Source organism: Podarcis muralis, chromosome 5 (assembly GCF_964188315.1).
Source record: "Podarcis muralis chromosome 5, rPodMur119.hap1.1, whole genome shotgun sequence".
NCBI lineage: Eukaryota > Metazoa > Chordata > Lepidosauria > Squamata > Lacertidae > Podarcis > Podarcis muralis.
The window spans coordinates 52,863,290-52,882,080 of record NC_135659.1 but is presented as its reverse complement, the minus strand read 5'-3'; the positions used below and the strand labels follow the sequence as shown (position 1 = coordinate 52,882,080).

General features: G+C 47.4%; 1 protein-coding gene across 7 annotated transcripts in view; it reads left to right on the top strand.

Moving 5' to 3' along the window:
- Positions 1-18,791, top strand: part of SZT2 (SZT2 subunit of KICSTOR complex) — a 76,641-nt gene that overhangs the window by 15,331 nt on the left and 42,519 nt on the right. For all 7 annotated transcript variants that reach the window (XM_077928815.1, XM_028733761.2, XM_077928813.1 and 4 more), the window contains exons 7-24: positions 466-572; positions 2,715-2,925; positions 4,058-4,228; positions 5,858-6,089; positions 6,919-7,048; positions 9,673-9,815; positions 10,062-10,214; positions 10,353-10,467; positions 11,094-11,299; positions 12,582-12,806; positions 13,048-13,126; positions 13,845-13,936; positions 15,671-15,839; positions 16,265-16,385; positions 16,476-16,589; positions 17,757-17,954; positions 18,036-18,136; positions 18,510-18,645. In XM_077928815.1, coding sequence (XP_077784941.1) covers positions 466-572; positions 2,715-2,925; positions 4,058-4,228; positions 5,858-6,089; positions 6,919-7,048; positions 9,673-9,815; positions 10,062-10,214; positions 10,353-10,467; positions 11,094-11,299; positions 12,582-12,806; positions 13,048-13,126; positions 13,845-13,936; positions 15,671-15,839; positions 16,265-16,385; positions 16,476-16,589; positions 17,757-17,954; positions 18,036-18,136; positions 18,510-18,645 — 2,703 coding nt within the window. The remainder of the gene's footprint in view (positions 1-465; positions 573-2,714; positions 2,926-4,057; positions 4,229-5,857; positions 6,090-6,918; positions 7,049-9,672; positions 9,816-10,061; positions 10,215-10,352; positions 10,468-11,093; positions 11,300-12,581; positions 12,807-13,047; positions 13,127-13,844; positions 13,937-15,670; positions 15,840-16,264; positions 16,386-16,475; positions 16,590-17,756; positions 17,955-18,035; positions 18,137-18,509; positions 18,646-18,791) is intronic.

Genomic DNA, 18,791 nt, shown 5'->3' with positions numbered 1-18,791 from the left:
AAGGTTGTTTCCACTACATCGGACTTTACCGCTTAATCGTCTTGCCTCGGGCTGCTCCCTAGGTGCTATCTAAACAACGTAGCAAAACTTTTCTTAGAGCTTTCAGTCTACCTGGGGAAAGGTAGAACTTTTCCTTTCTTTTTTCAGAATTGTCACATATGCATTTTGTGGGTCTTTCTTGGAATGATTATGTGTGTGTGTGTGTGTGTGTGTGTGTGTGTGTGTGTGTGTGTATACATACATACATACACACACACACACACACACACACACACACACATGCACACACACAGAGAGAATACATCCTCTTGTGAATCTGAGGAAGCTACTGCATGCCTCCTCTAGAATTAAAGTAACCATTCTCTAACCCCTATCCATCAATTGTACGTCTCCCTTGGGATTTAACTCTTAGATTCCTTTTAGAATGCCTGCCCTCTCCCACTGCTAATATTTGTTTGTTTGCAGGGATTATCGTGATCACAGATGGTGTCACCAGTGTCCCAGATGTAGCAGTCTGTGAGACTCTGCTCAACCAACTGCGCAGTGGGACTGTGGCTTGTTCCTTTGTTCAGGTACTGTGGAAGTGTGCTGGTGACAGGCACATTACTTCTTTATTGTGCATGCACTGTGATCAGAGCTGACCCAGCCAGCCTTCAGGGGAAAACAAGGCTGTTGCCTGTGGTGCCCAGCATTCCAGAAATCTCCACCTTTGCTACATAACTCTTGGCAACAGTTTCCTCTTGCATTTCTGGATTTACCTGCTTTCCCAATGCCTGCTAGGAGCTGAACTGGGACTTCTCGTAATGCTGCCTAGGAATCTGGCGGGAACACTTATTCCAGATGGATTTTTGTGGCACACAATTGTGTGATAGCTGAGGCTGAAATTCTATAATCCTTACCTAGGATTAAGTCCCAGTTGCAGCCCTGCACTTGCCTGCAAGTAGATCCCATTTGAAATTCTGTATATCGGGCTTGCTTTTGAGCAGGCATATATAGGATTGCACACCTAGCTACTGAAAAGAAAAGCCTAAGTAAGAAAACAGTTTTTTTTGTCAAGTCTTGATTTTTTAATATGCTGTTAATCTTACCCAATATATGGTAGAACATGGGGAGACCAGTGCTCCCCCCCTCCCAGAAAAATAGCTGCCGGTAATCACTGTGAAGTTGTTGCAGTAAGTGCCACACTTTTTAGCAAGGAAAAAAAGAGGCGCTGGGCCTGCGTACACTTGAGTACCCCCGGGGGGGTGGGGGGAAGCACTGAGAAGAGGAATTTCTGTTTGCTTACAGCGGGGGGGGGGATTAAGAATGGATGGGGCAGTCGCCTGACAGCTATGTAGATGTTGCTTACTAGTGCAGGGCTGCATCAAGGTTTAGACCTCCACAGACACCCCAGATAACTTTGCAGGTGTGTCCATGAAGCTTCAACCACACTGCCGCCTTGACACTGCCATGTCCCAGTAAGTGGCAGGAACACCAGTCTTGGAAGGGCAGTGGCACAGCACAGCTCCTCCACAGCAGCCAGTCTTGGCATCAATTGTTCAGCCTATGTACTGTTGAAGAATGAGTGAGTTCACCTATACGCCTTTCTCCTGTATCCTTCAGAACATTGTCTTGAATAATCAGTGAAATTTAGAAATTTGAATTTGTGCATTGCCTATTACTGAGGTAATGACGCCTTCGGTTTTAAATACCTAAGCTTTTTTTTATTAAAAAAAATCAAACCCAACTACTCAGATGTGACATGTGTCAGCACCTGAACTATCCTCCCTAAAGCAGTTCATATTTTAAGCAGCCCACTAAATAAATTCCTAACCGTTTAAAACAGCAGCCTGCACCCTGTTCCAGGTGAATTAGTGAACTGCTTAAAGGTAAAGGACCCCTGACAGTTAAGTCCAGTCGCAGACGACTCTGGGGTTGCGGCGCTCAGCTTGCTTTACTGGCCAAGGGAGCCAGCGTTTGTCCACAGACAGTTTTTCCGGGTCAAGTGGCCAGCATGACTAAGCTGCTTCTGGCACAACAGAACACCGAAACCAGACCAGCGCACGGAAACACCGTTTACCTTCCCGCCGGAGTGGCACCTATTTATCTACTTGCACTTTTTGCCATGCTTTTGAACAGCTAGGCTGGCAGGAGCTGGGATCGAGCGACAGGAGCTCACCCCGTCATGGGGATTCGAACTGCCGACCTCCTGATCAGCAAGCCCAGGAGGCTGTGGTTTAGACCACAGCGCCACCCCGCTGTTCTAGACATTTAAAATTTTATTCTCATGCCCAACTCCCTGGATCATTGCTCCAAGGTATCCACTAAGCAGGGGCCTATAGTACCTTACTTTTCAGGCCTTCGTCTAAAGGCAAGAAGAAATACCTACAGAAGGAGCTAGGAGTTGCAATGCTCATTGTCACATATAAAGCCAATCCTCTTCCTGTAATTTGGGAGACAGGATGATTGCGTATATGTAGACTAATGTGAAATGGGCTTGATGAGAAAATTGCTTTGTGTGTTGCAAACAGGAAGGTGCTGTCGTCTTCACTTCTGGAGCACAAAGTGAAATAATTGCATGGGTTGAAGCTGTAGAATTTTATTTTTATTTTTTGCATTGTGCACCCAGCAGTTTGACATACACTTCGGCAGGATGGGTTGAAATTGAGTTCATTACAATATAGGTGGCAGGAGCTGTTTCAAGGGGAAAGTGTCATGTGATTTTCTTTCCCCAGGTGGGTGGAGTCTACTCTTACGATTGCAGTTTTGGTCATGTTCCCAATGTGGAGCTCATGAAGTTCATTGCCATGGCAACGTTTGGTACATACCTCTCCACATGTCCTGAGGTGGAGCCTTCTAGTTTGGACCTGAATGTCTACCACAAAGCTTTTCTGCTGTACTCCTTTCTGCGCAGCGGGGAATCACTGAACCCTGAGTATTACTGTGGTGAGCTTATTCTGCATGGAATTCAGAAATACTCCCCATCTTACCCACCCTGTCTTCACTAGTGCAAAAGGCCCAAGAACCTTGAACATGTTTGAGATGTGTGAATGCATAGTAGGCCACCTTTGCAAGATAGTGGGTGTGATGGATGTTGCATGAGATTGAAGGATGAATAAGCAGGACTGTGGAAGCTCTCAGCTATTCTTGGCCTCATTTTTAAAATAACAGTTGGCCTAGAACCAAACAAAATCAAACAAAACAGCACGGTTTTGTTTCATAGACCTTTTTTCAGTTTTATACATTTATATACCACTTAATATTTAATATATTATTTTGTGTGTGTGTGTGTATAAACCATAGCTGTATCATATCTGAAATGCAACAGCACCATATACAGTGGTACCTCAGGTTAAGTACTTAATTCGTTCCAGAAGTCCGTGCTTAACCTGAAATTGTTCTTAACCTGAAGCACCACTTTAGCTAATGGGGCCTCCCGCTGCTGCTGCGCCGCCGGAGCACGATTTCTGTTCTCATCCTGAAACAAAGTACTTAACCTGAAGCACTATTTCTGGGTTAGCGGAGTCTGTAACCTGAAGCGTATGTAACCTGAAGCGTATGTAACCTGAGCTACCACTGTAATATAGTGAAATCTTAGTAAAGCAGCACACTTTTAAAAACATATTGAGGGTTAAGGAAAGCTTGTCAGAACAGATGTATCCTCATTTGAAGCTCATCAAATGTGCCTGCCATACTGGGAGGGAAATCCAGAGGGTCAGTGCTGTCACAGGGAACACCCGCTTCTGATAAATTATTAGATGACAATCTGTTGGTGACCAAGTTGTTGGCAGGCCCTCCACTAAATATCCTAAGGTTCAGCTGATGAAGAGGTCTGCATTACAGCAGTAGTTCAGGGCTTCTCCGTTCTGCTCCTTTTAAAGAAGAATGTGGTCAATTCTGAGCATGTTATTTTAAGCATCCTACCAAGTACAGTTTGTCTCCGTCCTAGACTTCTAGCCTTAGCATTTCAGTTGTGTGGTTGACTCTTCGTAGTAGCTGCTGGAGGCCCTTGCAAAGTGCCTTGGGACCTTCTGTTAAGGGTGGGAATAACTGGCATAATTGTCTACTGTCGTTGCAGTGTCCCAGCACAGGCTGTTCAATGAACACCTTGTTTCCGCAAGCAGCAACCCTGCCTTGGCTATGAGGCGGAAGAAGCATACGGAGAAGGAAGTACATGCTGATCTTATCAGTATCATCTCTGTCCGGCTGCGAGAGGGTTATAGTATCCGCGAGGTCAACGTCACAAAAGGTGACTTCCAGTAATCTTACTCTGCTTTGTGAAGTGTGGCCAGTGTTCATCTGATGCCCACTCAGACAATACCCAGAGCTGGTTCTGGGGGCCAAATGGAGTCCTCCAATCCCCTCAGTTTGGTCCTCAGGACTTTCCTCTGGCCACATCCCTTGATAGCCTTGCATTGCACAGCTGAGTGTTTTTCGAGTTTTGCCTGGCTGCAATGTGTCCTTCGACTCTGATTGTGCCTCCTGCTTACTGGGATGAAGGATAGGGCAGGGGTGTACGCATGTGTGTAGGAACTATCCTCCTGTACAAAGGTAAAATTCGCATTTGCTGCTTTTGCTTCTGTCCCCACCCACCACTAGTGTGTGATCCCTGGAAAGCTCCCCCGAAGGTAATGTGGCCCTTGGGCTGAAATGTTCCCCATCCCTAATCCAGAATATAGCTCAAGCCCACTTACTGCCCCCTAAGAGCTAGGGTGCTGGGACGGAGCTGGGTCTGAATGTGGTGACCTCAGGTTCACATTCTAGCTCATCGGTGAAGCTTGCCAGAATGTCTTGGCTCTGTTTGTCTATCCATGTATCCAAGAAGTTCATATAAATCAGCATAAATATTGGGCACTCATGGACTATGGGCCAGTTTAACACACCATCAGTGCGCAAAAGCTTGTAACAAGCAAAAGCTTGTAAGCATGATGGAACAGTATATATATCTTCTCCCCATCCCTCCCACATTGTACTCAGCTTAAAGCTGCTGTGGGAACCTGTGGCCCTAAAGATGACTGTAGATTCCAGATCCCATCAACCCCAGTGGTCAAGGGTGATAGGAGTTGTATTAGAACAACATCTGGGTGGCTGCAGATTCACTATCCCTTTCTTAATCCCATTTTCTAGGTTGTTTTTTTTGGGGGGGAGGGTTCTGTTAAGAAAAAGATCTTGTCTCCATAGAAGCTAAAAATATCTTTTTTAAAAGAAAAGGGAAAGGGGGCAAGGAGCTGAGTTTTTCATCATCAAATCTTGTGCCATGCCATATTCTGACTAATATATTATGTATATGGACACAATGGAGCTTTTTGGGCTGTTAGTGTGTGAATAAAAAGTAGAAAGCTAGAAAAGAGACCAGAAACCTGATGCAACGGAGGCCACACAGTGCATAGAAACTTCTTTTTCCAGAGTCCCAGCACATTTTGTGCTGTGAGGCCAAGTATTCTTCAAGGGAATACTTGCTGCCAAATGTAGCTGCATGAATAAGAAATTCAAGCATGCACAGCAGATAAGTGGATGTTTCTGTGTTAGAGTCAGAAACATGCAATTTGTCTCAAATGCACTGGGATTGTTAGTCTGTTGAAATAATAAATATTATACTCTTCCTATGTGGTGCATGGTCCATGGGGTCTAAAAACGAGATAGTTGCTATCATCTGGGGTGAATGAGCCAAGTAAAATTATTGACCATGTTATCTTTCACGGAAAAGCACTTTAATTGTGTGTTCCTGATCTTAGTCGGCTCTGTTAAAGGTCCTGAATCTGTGCCTCTTCAAGCAATGATGCATGTACATCCATCTCAAGGTGTAGTGCAGTGGGGGTGGGGCAAGATGGGATGCTGACTATAACCCGTTTCTCCCAATCTTACTGCATGCTTATAGGTGGCACTCATCTAGAAGTGAAGTTAGTTCTGTTGTGGAAGCACAATATGAGAATTGAATACTTGGCAGTGGCCCCATGGCCCTTGGACCCTTCGAAACGTAGTACATGGGTGGAAGTGACTATGGAGGGCAGCTATGACATTTTGCACGACATCAGCTGCACCATGCGGAAACCTATCACCAGCCTGTACCGCACAACTGTGATACGCCGCTTCTGGAACACTTTGCAAAGGTAAGTCTGCTAGCGCCTGCCCCTTTACTGGGGTGGTGGGCCTCCATATTTCCTTCCCAAAGGCATCATGGGCAGTATGCATCTTCTTCTTCTTTGAAGCTGTGTATTCACTCTTAAGGAGCAGTGCTTCTACTGCTGCTCTTAAACATACCGTATTTTTCGCCCTATAGGACGCACTTTTCCCCCTCCAAAAATGAAGAGGAAATGTGTGTGCGTCCTATGAGGCGAATGCAGGCTTTTGCTAAAGCCTGGAGAGCGAGAGGCGTCGGTGCGCACCGACCCCTCTCGCTCTCCAGGCTTCAGGAAGCTATCCACAAGCCTTGCAAGCCCAGCGGGAGTTCCCGCGGGCTCGCAAGGCTTGCGGGCAGCAGCCTGCAGCCCGAAGCACGGGGTGCCCTCCGGAGGGCGCCCCGTGCTTCGCGCAGATGTCCACAAGCAAGCCCTACGGGAGTTGCCGCCGGGCTTGCAAGGCTTGCGGATAGCAGCCTGTTCTGGGGGCTGGGGTCGGGGGAAGCTCGGGGTTCCCCCGCCCAAGCCCCGCGGCTAGGGGAGGAAAAAATAATTTTTATTTATTTATTTCCCACCAAAAAACGAGGTGCGCCCTATGGGCCAGTGCGCCCTATACGGCGAAAAATACGGTATTGTTTTCCATCTCTGGTGCTGGACAGTGGCTGGGCACAGAAGACAATTTCACTACATGAGCAAAAGAGTTGTCGCTGCTTGTAAGGAAAGTATGAGTAGGATATGGTAATTGTCTCTGGTAGATCAGCATTGACAATGCACTGGTGTAATGTAAATGTCACTGGTGGGGGTTATGTTGTCTTTTCAGCATCAACCAAACAGATCAGATGCTGGTTCACCTACAGTCGTTTGACAGTGTGCCAGAACACTTCACAATCCCTGAAAGCACTAGAAATGGAGTGCCTCTCTTCTACATTCCTCCAGGATCCACAACACCGGTATGTTGTTTGCTGTCTCTGATCCTTGACTGAGATAATAGAGGCACAGCTCTTATATCTAATATAGCTGCCTGCCTGCCTGCCGAGCTCTTAGAGTTGGCTTCCTTATGCTGATTTGCATGTCGAGGGGGAGAGGGAAGTATGGGTATTTTGTTCATCCTACTTTCAGGGGTGGATGATATTCTGCAGCTTTGTATTTCAATTATGTTGTATCTCTTTGGTAGGGTACTGCATGAACCCGTTCTGTTCTACTGTGTCTAAAGTCATACTGTTTCTTAGGTATTCCCTTCTGAGTTATCCCAAGTCAACCTGTATAGATGTGTATTTTTTAAGACCATCAATTAAAGATGGTGTGTGTGTGTGTGTGTGTGTAGGTTCTTGACTATATAGAGTCATTGCTTCGTATGCAACAGTAGGTTGCAAGCAGTAGACCAAGGGTCACCAACATCTGGCCTGGGGGCCGGATAAGGCCTGAAACCCTCGTTTATCCAGCCCGTGGCGACCCCCCCCCCTGTTACCGGTGCGGTGCGGGGACCCACTTCCGGGTCGGAGGAGCACTGGAAACAGCTTGTGTGCATGCGCAGGGGCCTCCTACGTGTGCGCAAACGCTATTTCCAGTGCTCCTCTGACCCGGAAGTGATGACCCAGGAGCCTGCCTGGCGAAGCAACTGGGCTGTGTACGTGACTTGTGAAGAAAGAGAAATGGAACAGGGATGCAGAGGGGTGGATTGATCAAGAATCATATCAAAATAGTTTAAACCCAGTCAACCCAATGCTTTCATTGCTGACACAGATGGCTTACTCTGTATTTGTTATAATTCCTCATAGTAATCCCACCTGACCCCACACTCTGGATATTTGCACTCCTAGATCGGAGCTGGCATGATTCATAATAAAACTGAAGGTTTGGGATCCCCCTTCCACCCCATTCCTTGTTTGATACGTAATGATTTTGCTCACTAGGGGCCTCTGTCTTCCCTTAATAAAGCCATTAAGCAACTTTTGCCATTGTCTAATCACTCCATCATCCAACCAGATGGGGGGAGCATGTGGAATAAGAACAAGAATCAAGGTAACAAAGATGCTTTTACCGCTGAGATTCTCTCTAACTAGGTGAGATTGAGAGCTCCATCTGTGTAAGTCGGTTTTGACATCTTTCACTAGTGAGTAATAATTTTTCCTTTTGAGTTGCTGAAGCAGTTAGATGATCACTGTCCCCAGATACTTTAAGCACCTGGGCTGCAAAGTAAAACTGCAAGTGCTTTGTAGTTGATCAGCTAGTGGTATGCCTATACATAACATAACATACTTACCACAGTTCACTTCAAGACCAGTTGCAGAGTGAAAGGGGTCCAAGACTGTTTGGATCTCAGGTCAGACTTTGATCGGATCTTTCAGAAAAAGGAGGCTATTGTCAGCAAACAGGCTGAGTACATGCTCTCTGCCATTTACACCTAGGCCTTCCACGTTGTTATTGTTGCATGTTAAAATTAGTCAGAGTTTCCATAAACAGCAAGGGCGAAAGGGGGCATTCCTGTTGAGTGGCTCTGCAGAGGTAGAAGAAAGGAGAATCCAGGCTGCTCCCCCTCATTGCCACTTGTGATTCAAAAACAGAGTTCCAAAGTTAACTTAGTCAGCTGAAAGGGCTACTATATCCATTTCCTTGAACGCAACTTAGGAGACTAACACCACCTATGTCTCTTGGTGTTGATTAATCTCTGTCAAATTAAGAACCCCATAGATCAGGTCAGACATCTGTCTCTGAGGCACAAGCCCCTTTTGATCTGCCCCAATGTAATGGCCAAAAACAAGTTCAGTCAGGATGCCAAGACCACAGAGGAGTAAAGGCGTCCTGATTAAGCAGTACAAGCTAATCTTTATTTGATCTTCTTGAGGCCCCAAGGCAGCTGTCTTGAGTTTCTGAGCCGTTGTTCATCTCTCATATTAATGCTAGCCATCTGTCTCCACATGCCCTCTCTTCCAGCTTCCCCTATAGGTTTTACCTCGCAGCCCATTCTTAGCACTTATTCTTCTGTTTATATGTAGCATTTTCTTTGAGTAAGTACACTTGTTGATTTCCTGCACCATGCATTGACAATCTAGCTTGTTGCAGTTCATTTTGACCATTGCATATATAATGTCAGGCTCTCATGTGGTCTGTCTTAGGTGAACAGTCAGAGCTGCTCTTTTCGTTGCTGGTTAAAAACAAATGGGGTGCTAGATATTCTCTCAGTAGGAAATTTTGGGTGGTATTCTACTATTTCCATCAGCACAAGGATTACAGTTAACTGAATACGGCTTCCACCTCTCCTCTCTGCACATATGCCCTCCCCAGATCTGCTCCAGAGAGTTGGAGGAACCCTTAGGGCAGATTTGGGGGGAGGAGAGGGAGGTAGTTTCATTATGGCACCCAGGCACAGCGATGGCAGCAATTTGTGAGTTTGTCCTTGGTGTCTGTAACTTCTGATGAAGATGATTTTGAACTGTTTCAGGGGAATGGCATAATTTGACCAACCTTGTGCTTAACCACCTAGCACGATGGCTTTGGGGGGCAGAATGTGCTGCACTCCACCGTAGAACCAAAGGCAAAGGCACCAACAGAGTACTATTTTCCTCCCTTTTAGGTACTGTCGTTGCAGCACAGCAGCTCGGACTCCTGCCACTCGCAGTTTGCAGCCTATTGGAAGCCCATTCTGTCTATGGATGCCAACTTCTGGCAGAGGTGGCTGCACATGCACCGCATCGTAATCCTCTTGGAGCATGACATGTATGTGCACGCTGGGTTGCTGGGTGTCTCATGGTTGGGGGAGCATGCATAGAGATAGCTGAAGTACCCCAGCCACAGTGCAAATCTTGCTAAGTGGCTTAGCCTGTGGTTTTGCTTGTTCTTACCGATAGCATCCAAATGGCTGAGGGAGAGCTCTCACATGTGTGTTTTGCCCAAGAGTAGAAGGATGAGGAACCAGCAGTCTATCCTGGACCATGAGTAGTAACCCTTTGATGTACTTCCCAGGCCAGTCCCAAAGCATTTGCACACCCCAGGCAACAATGGCCGCTACAGCACTATTCAGTGCCGCATCTCGCACTCGGCGCTGACTTCCTTGCTGCGTGACTGGAGTAGCTTTGTGCTTGTGGAAGGCTACTCCTACGTCAAGCTCATGCGCAGGTAAGGCACTTAATAAAGAGCTGGGGATGAGACGTTGTATAAGGTCCGCACCTTAGATTGGGGGTTAAGGTAGAAAAAGTTGTCAGTTCTTGTGTTGATGCTTCTTCCACCTGCTGTTTGTCGTTCTCAATTCTGCAGTTCTGAGGATCAGCCTCCTTTTTCATTCTATGTGGTGCGGATCATTTCCAAAGCTCCATGCATGGTCCTTCGTCTGGGGTTCCCCATTGGGACACTTGCTAAGATCAGGAACAAAGTGAGTACTGGATTTCCTCAGGTCATAGTAAGCATTTAGCAAAACTGCATTTACACAGCAAGAATCGGTTCAGTGGGTATTTTGGGGGTAAGTAAAAGCCTTCAGCACTACCAAGCAGCAGTATGTTCTCCTGTACATTCAACAGCATCTGAAGTCCTCCTTGGGCTTCATAGACTAGAAGCCTTGTTTCTAGGCCTAAATAATATTGCAGTTGGTGGGCAAAGCTAGCTGGAGGGCCCATCCCTCCCACTCTCCTCCAGTAATGCAGCAAACTTGTCTAAAATTGCCTAGGCATATGGTATTTCTGGAACTGATCCAGGTCTTGATGGACATCTAAAAGGCAGGCTGTAGTCTCTTTCTGGGCTGCTTTAAGTAAGGAGGCTTCCATGGGGAATTCCCTCGTGGGGCTGATGTCTTAGTTTTTGGGACATCAGGTAACATTGCTGACAAAGACAGACCAGTATGCCTGGGGGATTTTGGAGCCAGAGTTGCAGCTTCTACAGAGAGAACAGCAGGGTCCAAGGAGCTATGAGGGATTCAGGTTCCACAACAGCAGCTGTTCGTATGTAAGGGGCAGCCAAACGTTCTGCTCCAGTGTTTGTGCCCATATACTTTTCTCCCAACAGATAGTAGAAGAATTAAGAGATCGTATCCTTCAGCTGCGCTTCCCCCACAGAGTCCAGAGCAAAGAGGCAACGCCAAAAGTGAAGCGGAAGGCCCTGGGCAGCAGCTCCCCATCAAAATCTCCTCCTGTGCCTGGGGCCCAGCCAGCCCTCTCAGACAGGCCTTGCCTTATTGTGCTGCACAAGCCTCTGGAGAAGCTCCTGATTAGGTAACGGGGACAGGACATGCAGAACATTTGGTACCTTAGAGCTTCAGTAGGCCTGGAACAGGCAGACCCTGGCATATGATTTGGCCACTGTGGAGGTTGTAAGTATCAGAAGTTGGACTGGACCCCAAAAGCCTTCAGGGGTAGCTAACCTGGTGTTTGGGGCTACAGCTCCCATCACCCCTTCCCTCAGTCAGTATGCCCAATGGTCAGGAGTCATTGGAGTTGTAGTCCAAAACCTCTGGAGGACGACATGTTAACTACTTGTTGGTCTAGGTCAGCAAGCTAGCGCCTACAGGGAAAAGCACAAGCAGGGTATGAGGACATCAGTGCTCTCTCACTGTTGTGGCCCAGCCGCCGCTATGCAGAGGCATGCTGCCTCTGATCCTGTGGTTTAGTACTAAATAGCTGTTATCCCCCATTAATTAACCATCTTTTGAAGCCAACCAATTTTGTGGCCAGTCCCACATTATGGGGCAGCAGATTATGTAACTTAATTGTCAGTTGTGTGTAAAGGTACTGAATCTCTCGCCCTTCAGGCTTGGTGGAGAGCCCTGGATTCTTTAACATTATGAGAGAGGGCGACTAACCGGCTTGGGCTGTGGGAATTTGACACCCTTCCTGCTTAGGGGCTGCAAAGGTTGCAGGCAGGTGTGGTAAACAAAGCAGAGTATGCTTTGTAATTCTGGGAATCTTTTCACTTTAAAAAGATTCCCCCCCCCCCACAATTAATTTTTGGTGGGAAAGCTGAAATGTTTAATGGAAGTTGAGCATGAAAGGCTCATCGGATTAGGCTTCTGGGCTTGTTTTCAATCCTTCCTCAAAAAAACCCACCACTTCTGCTTTCCCATATTTGCCAATCCTTTTCCTACAGGTTCCACAGTCCTATTATCCCTGCCTGCCCTCTCCTGTGTTATGCAATCTGTGGTTTTTAATTTGTTTTTACTTTTTAAAAAACTCCAATTCTTTGTGGAATTTAAGAAGCACTGCTGATTATATGCCCCTCCAATAAGCCTACATAAATTAAAATGGAAATTAATTAAAAAGGAAGTTTTGTGCCTGCAGGAAATTCTCTTAATATATGGTGTGTTCTTTTGTGATGTCTTTGCCATTGTGTACACATGCCTTTTTTTCTGCACACTGGGGTGGGCTTGTGTGGTGGGCCTCAGGCTGAGAAGGCGTAGAGATGACTCACTGGCGTCTCAAAAGTGTTCTCCATGGGGCCAGTATGAACGCGACAGCCTCCCAGCTGTAGTCCTGTTCACTTCCTCTCTCCACTTCCTAGATATGAGAAGTTGCCCTCTGACTATCGTGTTCCATGCCTCCTGCCTCTGGAGAATCCCCCCATGTCCGGCCCTCTCACCATGGTGGCCAACCGCACAGCTTCCTCCACCCTGGCTTCCTTGTCTCGCTACTTCTACCACCAGCGCTGGATCTGGTGTGTGCAGTCGGGGCTGGTACCCACAGTGCCCATCACAGCCGTGGCGCAACTGCTGTCCACTCTCACAGAGTAAGTGACCATTTCATTGCAAAGCCTGAATCTGAGCCCACCCAAAGAGCTGCGGAGGTGAAGGATAGTTGTCACACTTAGGTTATTTCTGTCAGTGTCAGATAGATGGGTGTGACTGAGCTCTTGATGATGGGGGGGGGGGTTGCATTATTTTGAGAGAGACTATGAAGTGTTAGAGTGTGAGGGTGAGGGTGTTGTAAGAACCTGGTAACCTGCCATAGTTTTCCTCTGGGATGTGCAGGGTTCGTCTGTCCGAGGGCTTTCACTTTGCGTCCAGCGGCGATGGAATTATCAGTATGGTGCTGGAGTTGCCCATGAAGGTAAACACCGTTTGCTCTTCCCCTTTGGTTTGATACCCTTCCTCTTGCCTCCAGTGTTGCCACATCATCGTGCTCCCAGTAAGGGCTGATCTCAATCTGTGGGTGGCATGGGGCGGATGCAGAGACACCTGTGGCCAGGCCTAATGCACCTGTGTTAACTCCCTGACCCTGACATGTCAAAACCTATTTTGTGTGCCATTCTCTCAGGAGTTTTCCTGATGGTCCTGTTTACAAGGGTGCCTGCCTTGTGACCTGCAGGCCACATCTGGCCCACCGCCCACCCCGATATTTTTCATGGTGCTTCAATTTGGTGCTTTAATTTGTCATTAAAAACATGGACTGCTTCTGTGGGCTATGATGCCATGGCCCTCAGCCCCCAAAAGGCTAGTCCACCCATAATAAAGAAGGTCAGCAGGTGGAAATGGCATCCAGCTGATGCTCCTCCCATGGCCTCTGAGGAAGGGAATGAGAAGTTTCCCAATGTTACAGCCCAGGGAGGGGCAGGATAAGATTTGCCTGATGAACATCCTCCCAGTTCTGTTCTGTCTAGCCCCCTCCTCCATGGAAAGCCAACACCAAAAGAAACATTGAGCCCAGAGTGTGTGCGGGCTGGGCCAGATGTTGTACTGCTTGGCTGCTTCTCTCCAAGCCTCAGACGTGCCTTAGGAGAGAGGTGATGCAGCAGCAGGATAGGCTCACGTAGATTGTTCTTCCACAGAGTGACTCCTCAAGAGAGAGCGGCAGTGAGAAGCACAGCTGCATTGTCCAATACGTGCTGTTCCCTCCACATTCCACTTCAACCAAAGACAGGTGAGGGTAAGGGATCGCCAACCCTGGGGTCATGCAAGAAGTCCTGCCACTACAGGAAGCTTGCAGGAACAGGGACTTCTGGGTGCAGCTGGAGGGTCCCCAGGAAACGTCGGGGTTGTGGATTAAACTGCCAAATATCAAACATTAACCCTTGCTTCTGGTCTGCCGCTGCTTACAGCGACAAGGGGGCTTCTGGTTGGGAGTGCCTGGGTGTCCTTCCTACCCAGACAGGTTGCAAGCATCACGTTGTGAGAGCTCAAAGTCTTTCTCTGCTAAGTGCCTTGCTGGCACCCCAGATTGTGCTCCCCAAAATAAGTACTGTATGTATGTGTGAACACTGCCCCAGTCTATCTGGGCTGGAAGCCAGTTCTTCCAGGGCCTTTATTGGCAGTGCTTGTCCAGAACCCAGAGTTCTCCAAAGTACATGTAAAGAACCAGGGGAAAGAATCACTGGTTCTGTCGTAACTGGAAGTTGATTAGCTTGCCCCAGTTTCCCTTTGCACAGCACTCAATGCCTTATAGTTGTTCAGCAAAAATGTGGGGGTGGAAGTCAGCTGAACAGACTAAGAGGAATGCATAACAGCTGCACAACAAGTACAAAGCGGATGTGTCAAACCACTGAGTGTTCCCTTGGTGTGGTATTTCTTGTATTAATACCTCATCACTCCAAGGCTACGGAGGCTTTAAAAATATTTGAGGCTTACTTGTTTTCATGGCCCTGATGCCAAGCCAAAGAATGTGGAAGTGGCCTCCTTTTTGTGGGTGCCTAGTCTAGGATCTGGGACGCGGGTGGCACTGGGTTAAACCACAGAGCACAGGACTTGCCAATCAGAAGGTTGGCGGTTCGAATCCCCGCAACGGGGTGAGCTCCCATTGCTCGGTCCCTGCTCCTGCCAACCTAGCAGTTCAAAAGCATGTCAAAGTGCAAGTAGATAAATAGGTACCGCTCTGGCGGGAAGGTAAATGGCGTTTCCATGTGCTGCTCTGGTTCACCAGAAGCGGCTTAGTCATGCTGGCCACATGACCTGGAAGCAGCACGCCGACTCCCTCGGCCAATAAAGCGAGATGAGCGCCGCAACCCCAGAGTCGGTCACGACTAGACCTAATGGTCAGGGGTCCCTTTAGTCTAGGATCCAGAGAGAGCTGGGAAACTTGTGAGGCATTTACCTCGATGAGGCATTTTGAGAAATGTAGACTCCATGCATCTATCCTTAACGTTAAAGATTATTCCATCTGGGTGTATAGCTCCCTTTCGGCTACCTAGGAAGAAAAACTTTGTCAGCCCTTCGCACAACCTAGTTCAGCCTAGTTTCCTTTCCACAAAGGCCCAAGGCCCATTTATGCCCCTTAAGAACCTAAGAGCTCTGAAGGATCAGGCTAAAGGCCATCCTGTTCTTACAGTGACCAACCAGATGCCTATGGGAAGGCATACAAGGGCAGTAGTGCTCACCCCACTTGTGGTTCTCCACAGCTGGTACTCAGTGACATACCGTGTCTGGCACTGGAAGCAGATCACGGCCGTTGTGGCTAGTAGCGTCACAAGACAGGCTAAACGATGACTTTGCTTATGCGCAGTGGCCTGGCCAGGTATGCTCATCAGATGATGGGAAAGACTAGTCCCTGGACAATTCAATACTTTGGGGATTCAGGCAAATAATAAGCAGAAGCCAAGGAAGTGTGAGGAGCACTCACTGATGCCCAAGCCATGCTTACAATGTTTCACTTGCTCTCCAGTTTCTCCACAGATGATGACAACGATACAGAGGTGGAAGCTATTGAGGTGGACATGGAGCTGAACCTTGTTACAGAGTGCTGGGTGGAGCCACAAAGTGGCTGTGTGAATAGTGCGTCAGACAGCTGGCGGCACTTACATGGCCTGCCTTACCAGAAAATTCCCAAAGCGGTATGTTCCTTTGGTGGTGAGGGAAAGGGAAGGCAGCCTCTGGGACCATTACCTTGCAGGGACCATGACTGACAGCTGGTATTTCCTGGCTTTTGGTCTTGGGGGGCCAGAATGGGGGCTGTCAAAATGCTTTATAGGTGAGGAGCCTCTGTCATGATGCTCTCTCCAGCCACCATTATTGTTTGTTGTGAAGACGCTACTTGCTTCTCCTTGGGGAGGAGTTGCTTTTTCCCCACTAGGATTTTTCTCATCAAATAATTATCTGAACATGAATTTTACTCCCATTGGAGTATATATGGACAAGATTTGTATACCTGGTCCAAGTTTATCCTTGGCATCTCTGTGTCTTAACGGAGTGGTATTTCTGAAATGGTAAAGTCTTTGTGTTGCCAAGCCCTGCGTCTTACTTCAGATCCCTCTTCCAGCTTTACCCTCGAGATCTAATGTGCATCCATACCATGCTTGCCTTTGAGTATATCAGCCAGCTGTGCCAGAACAAGGACTGGGTCTTCCCAGCATGTGATCCAAGGCCCACTACTGCCGAAGGTGATTCTCCTAGCATGTGCTTTCTGGGCATTTTGAGATGGGGCTGTTTCTGTGGCTTGACCGAGATTATACTCCTACTTTTTGCCGTAGGTTGTGGTGCTGGAAGCGGCTCCCGGGTACATGAAATTCCATTCCAGTTTGACCTCATGAAGCTATTGCCAAAGTGTCAGCAGATTGAAATGTCCTTCCTGATGCTGACAGGAGGTAAGTCAACTTAGGCCTGAAACTTTTGCACATTTCTCCGGGGGAAGGGCATGACTGGGGCTCAGTGCTTCTTGTCTCCAGAATAGCCAAAGTGCGTTAACCAAGAGCGCCTCTGGGCAATGCAGGCTATGTGTGCCTTTCTTCTGAATTACCACAGTCTACACTTCTGGCTTTGTAAACCACTTTGACGGTATTTTCCTTACAAACAACAGTATATACATTTTTTACATATATGTATGACACAACATAATAATATGTATAAGTATATACACTTATATATAGGCAACCCCCAGTTTGCGTGGGGGTTGCATTCAGGGTCATTGTGCATGATGGCAGAGCACGTCTAAGCCTGCCCTGTTATGCCCCCGCCCTTGCCCTATTCTGCCTCCTTTTCCTGCCGCCTCCGGGCTCACAGTGATGCATGCATGCTTTGAATACGTGCAAAATGGTTGTTGCCTGTATACGCCTTCCAGTCAGATGGTGCAGGAGACCTGGTCCCTCTTTTAAAAAAACTAGGAAAAATAAGATGAAATAGTGAAACCAGTAGAATTGGAAATAAACCTCATAACGGGAAAGATTAAGGAAAGTGATGGATAATGTAAATAATAAGAAGCAAAATGTATAAGGAGATTAATATAACAGTAGTTGTAAATGAATACAGACAGACGACAAGAATTGTATAAACAGGAGGATTTATTTGTTTATGGATATACTATGGACAAATATGGAAAATGAATAACAATATACAAAATGGATGAAAATAATGCGATAAAATTATATGTGATATAAAAAATCAGAAGAAGGAAGGAGGAAAGTCAGCGCTTAGGAGCAAGTATAAATGTCAAATGGAACACATTATGCGTATGTGGAGCATGCAACCGGAAAGCTAATAAAGATTATTGGGCGAGGGGGGGGGGGCGGACTTCTTGCCATATCTGTCATTGAACATGAGATGTAATGAAGCAGTAGGAAGGGATCTTCTTTTTGAATCACTGGAACTCCTTACAGACCCCATTCCTATTGCTTTAAGCTGGGCCAGGGAGGTTGGGTGCTCTTGTCTGACTTGGTCCCATGAAGCTGTCAGACCTGCATGCACAGTGGGTGGGTGTGCTAGGCTGGGGCGACAGAAAAATCGGTTTGCTCGAATTTTTGGTTTTCCACCTATAGAGGATGATGGGATCCCAAAGGACTCTTCCTTCTTGCCCAATGAAATGCTCCTCAGCCTCTTCCATGGCTGCCTCCAGCATGACCTCAGCGACAGGGAGATCATGCTATCTGGCACAGATCATACAACCTTCATGGAGCAGGTGCTGCAGCGGGACAGAGATGGCCACCCAGCCCCATTTATGCTCCCAGTGGTCCAAGGTAAGAGGACATGCATGCAGCTGTTTCTGCCTTTCTCCATTCCCCTGATGGCTTCTGACCATTTTACGTCCCTCTCAACAGAGCTTCCCAAGGCCTCTGTGCTCCCTGAACATCGGGATCCAGCCAGCACCTACCATTCTGTTGGCAGCAAAGACAGGACTACCTCTGCAATTACACAACAGGTACAGCATCCCCTTGACCTCTGTATCAAACTTCCAAGGATGCCTTACCCCAGAGAGCCCCCTGAACTTGGGAGCTTCCATCTGCTATTCTCTTCTGAAGGAGATCTTTCTAGGGGTGATCTCAGTGCACATGGGCAACAGTGAGTAGGCAACCAAATCCGCTCCAGTAGCTTGACTGAGTTGTAACAGTTCTGTCTCAATCGGTCATTATGTTTTTGGATCTAAAGGGCTATGTGAATGACTGGCGAGAGAGTTATCTACCTTTGCTAGCAAAAATGTGTGTCAACACACTTTGCTTGTTAAATCTGGGTGAGGAGCAGGGTTCCTATGTCAAAATGCCGTGGCCACGTTCAATTTGACTTTACTGTCTTAGGCTCCCAACAATGCAGAGGGGTCAAGAGATGAGATCTTACCAGCACCTGAGGACCTCTTCCCCCAGTGGCGATGCTATGCCAAGCTGGTAAATCCACAGCATCTTTTCCTCACCTTCCTACCAGCTACATTTCCAGGTAAGGGAAACTGTATCAGAAAGGGAATTGGACACCTGCCTGAGGAAATGAAGTCGTACAGAGATGAGACAGGTGCTCGCCAGTATTCTGTAGACTGTAGGCTGTGCCAAGGGATGCTGAATCCTGCTACAGGTTTAAATTCTCAC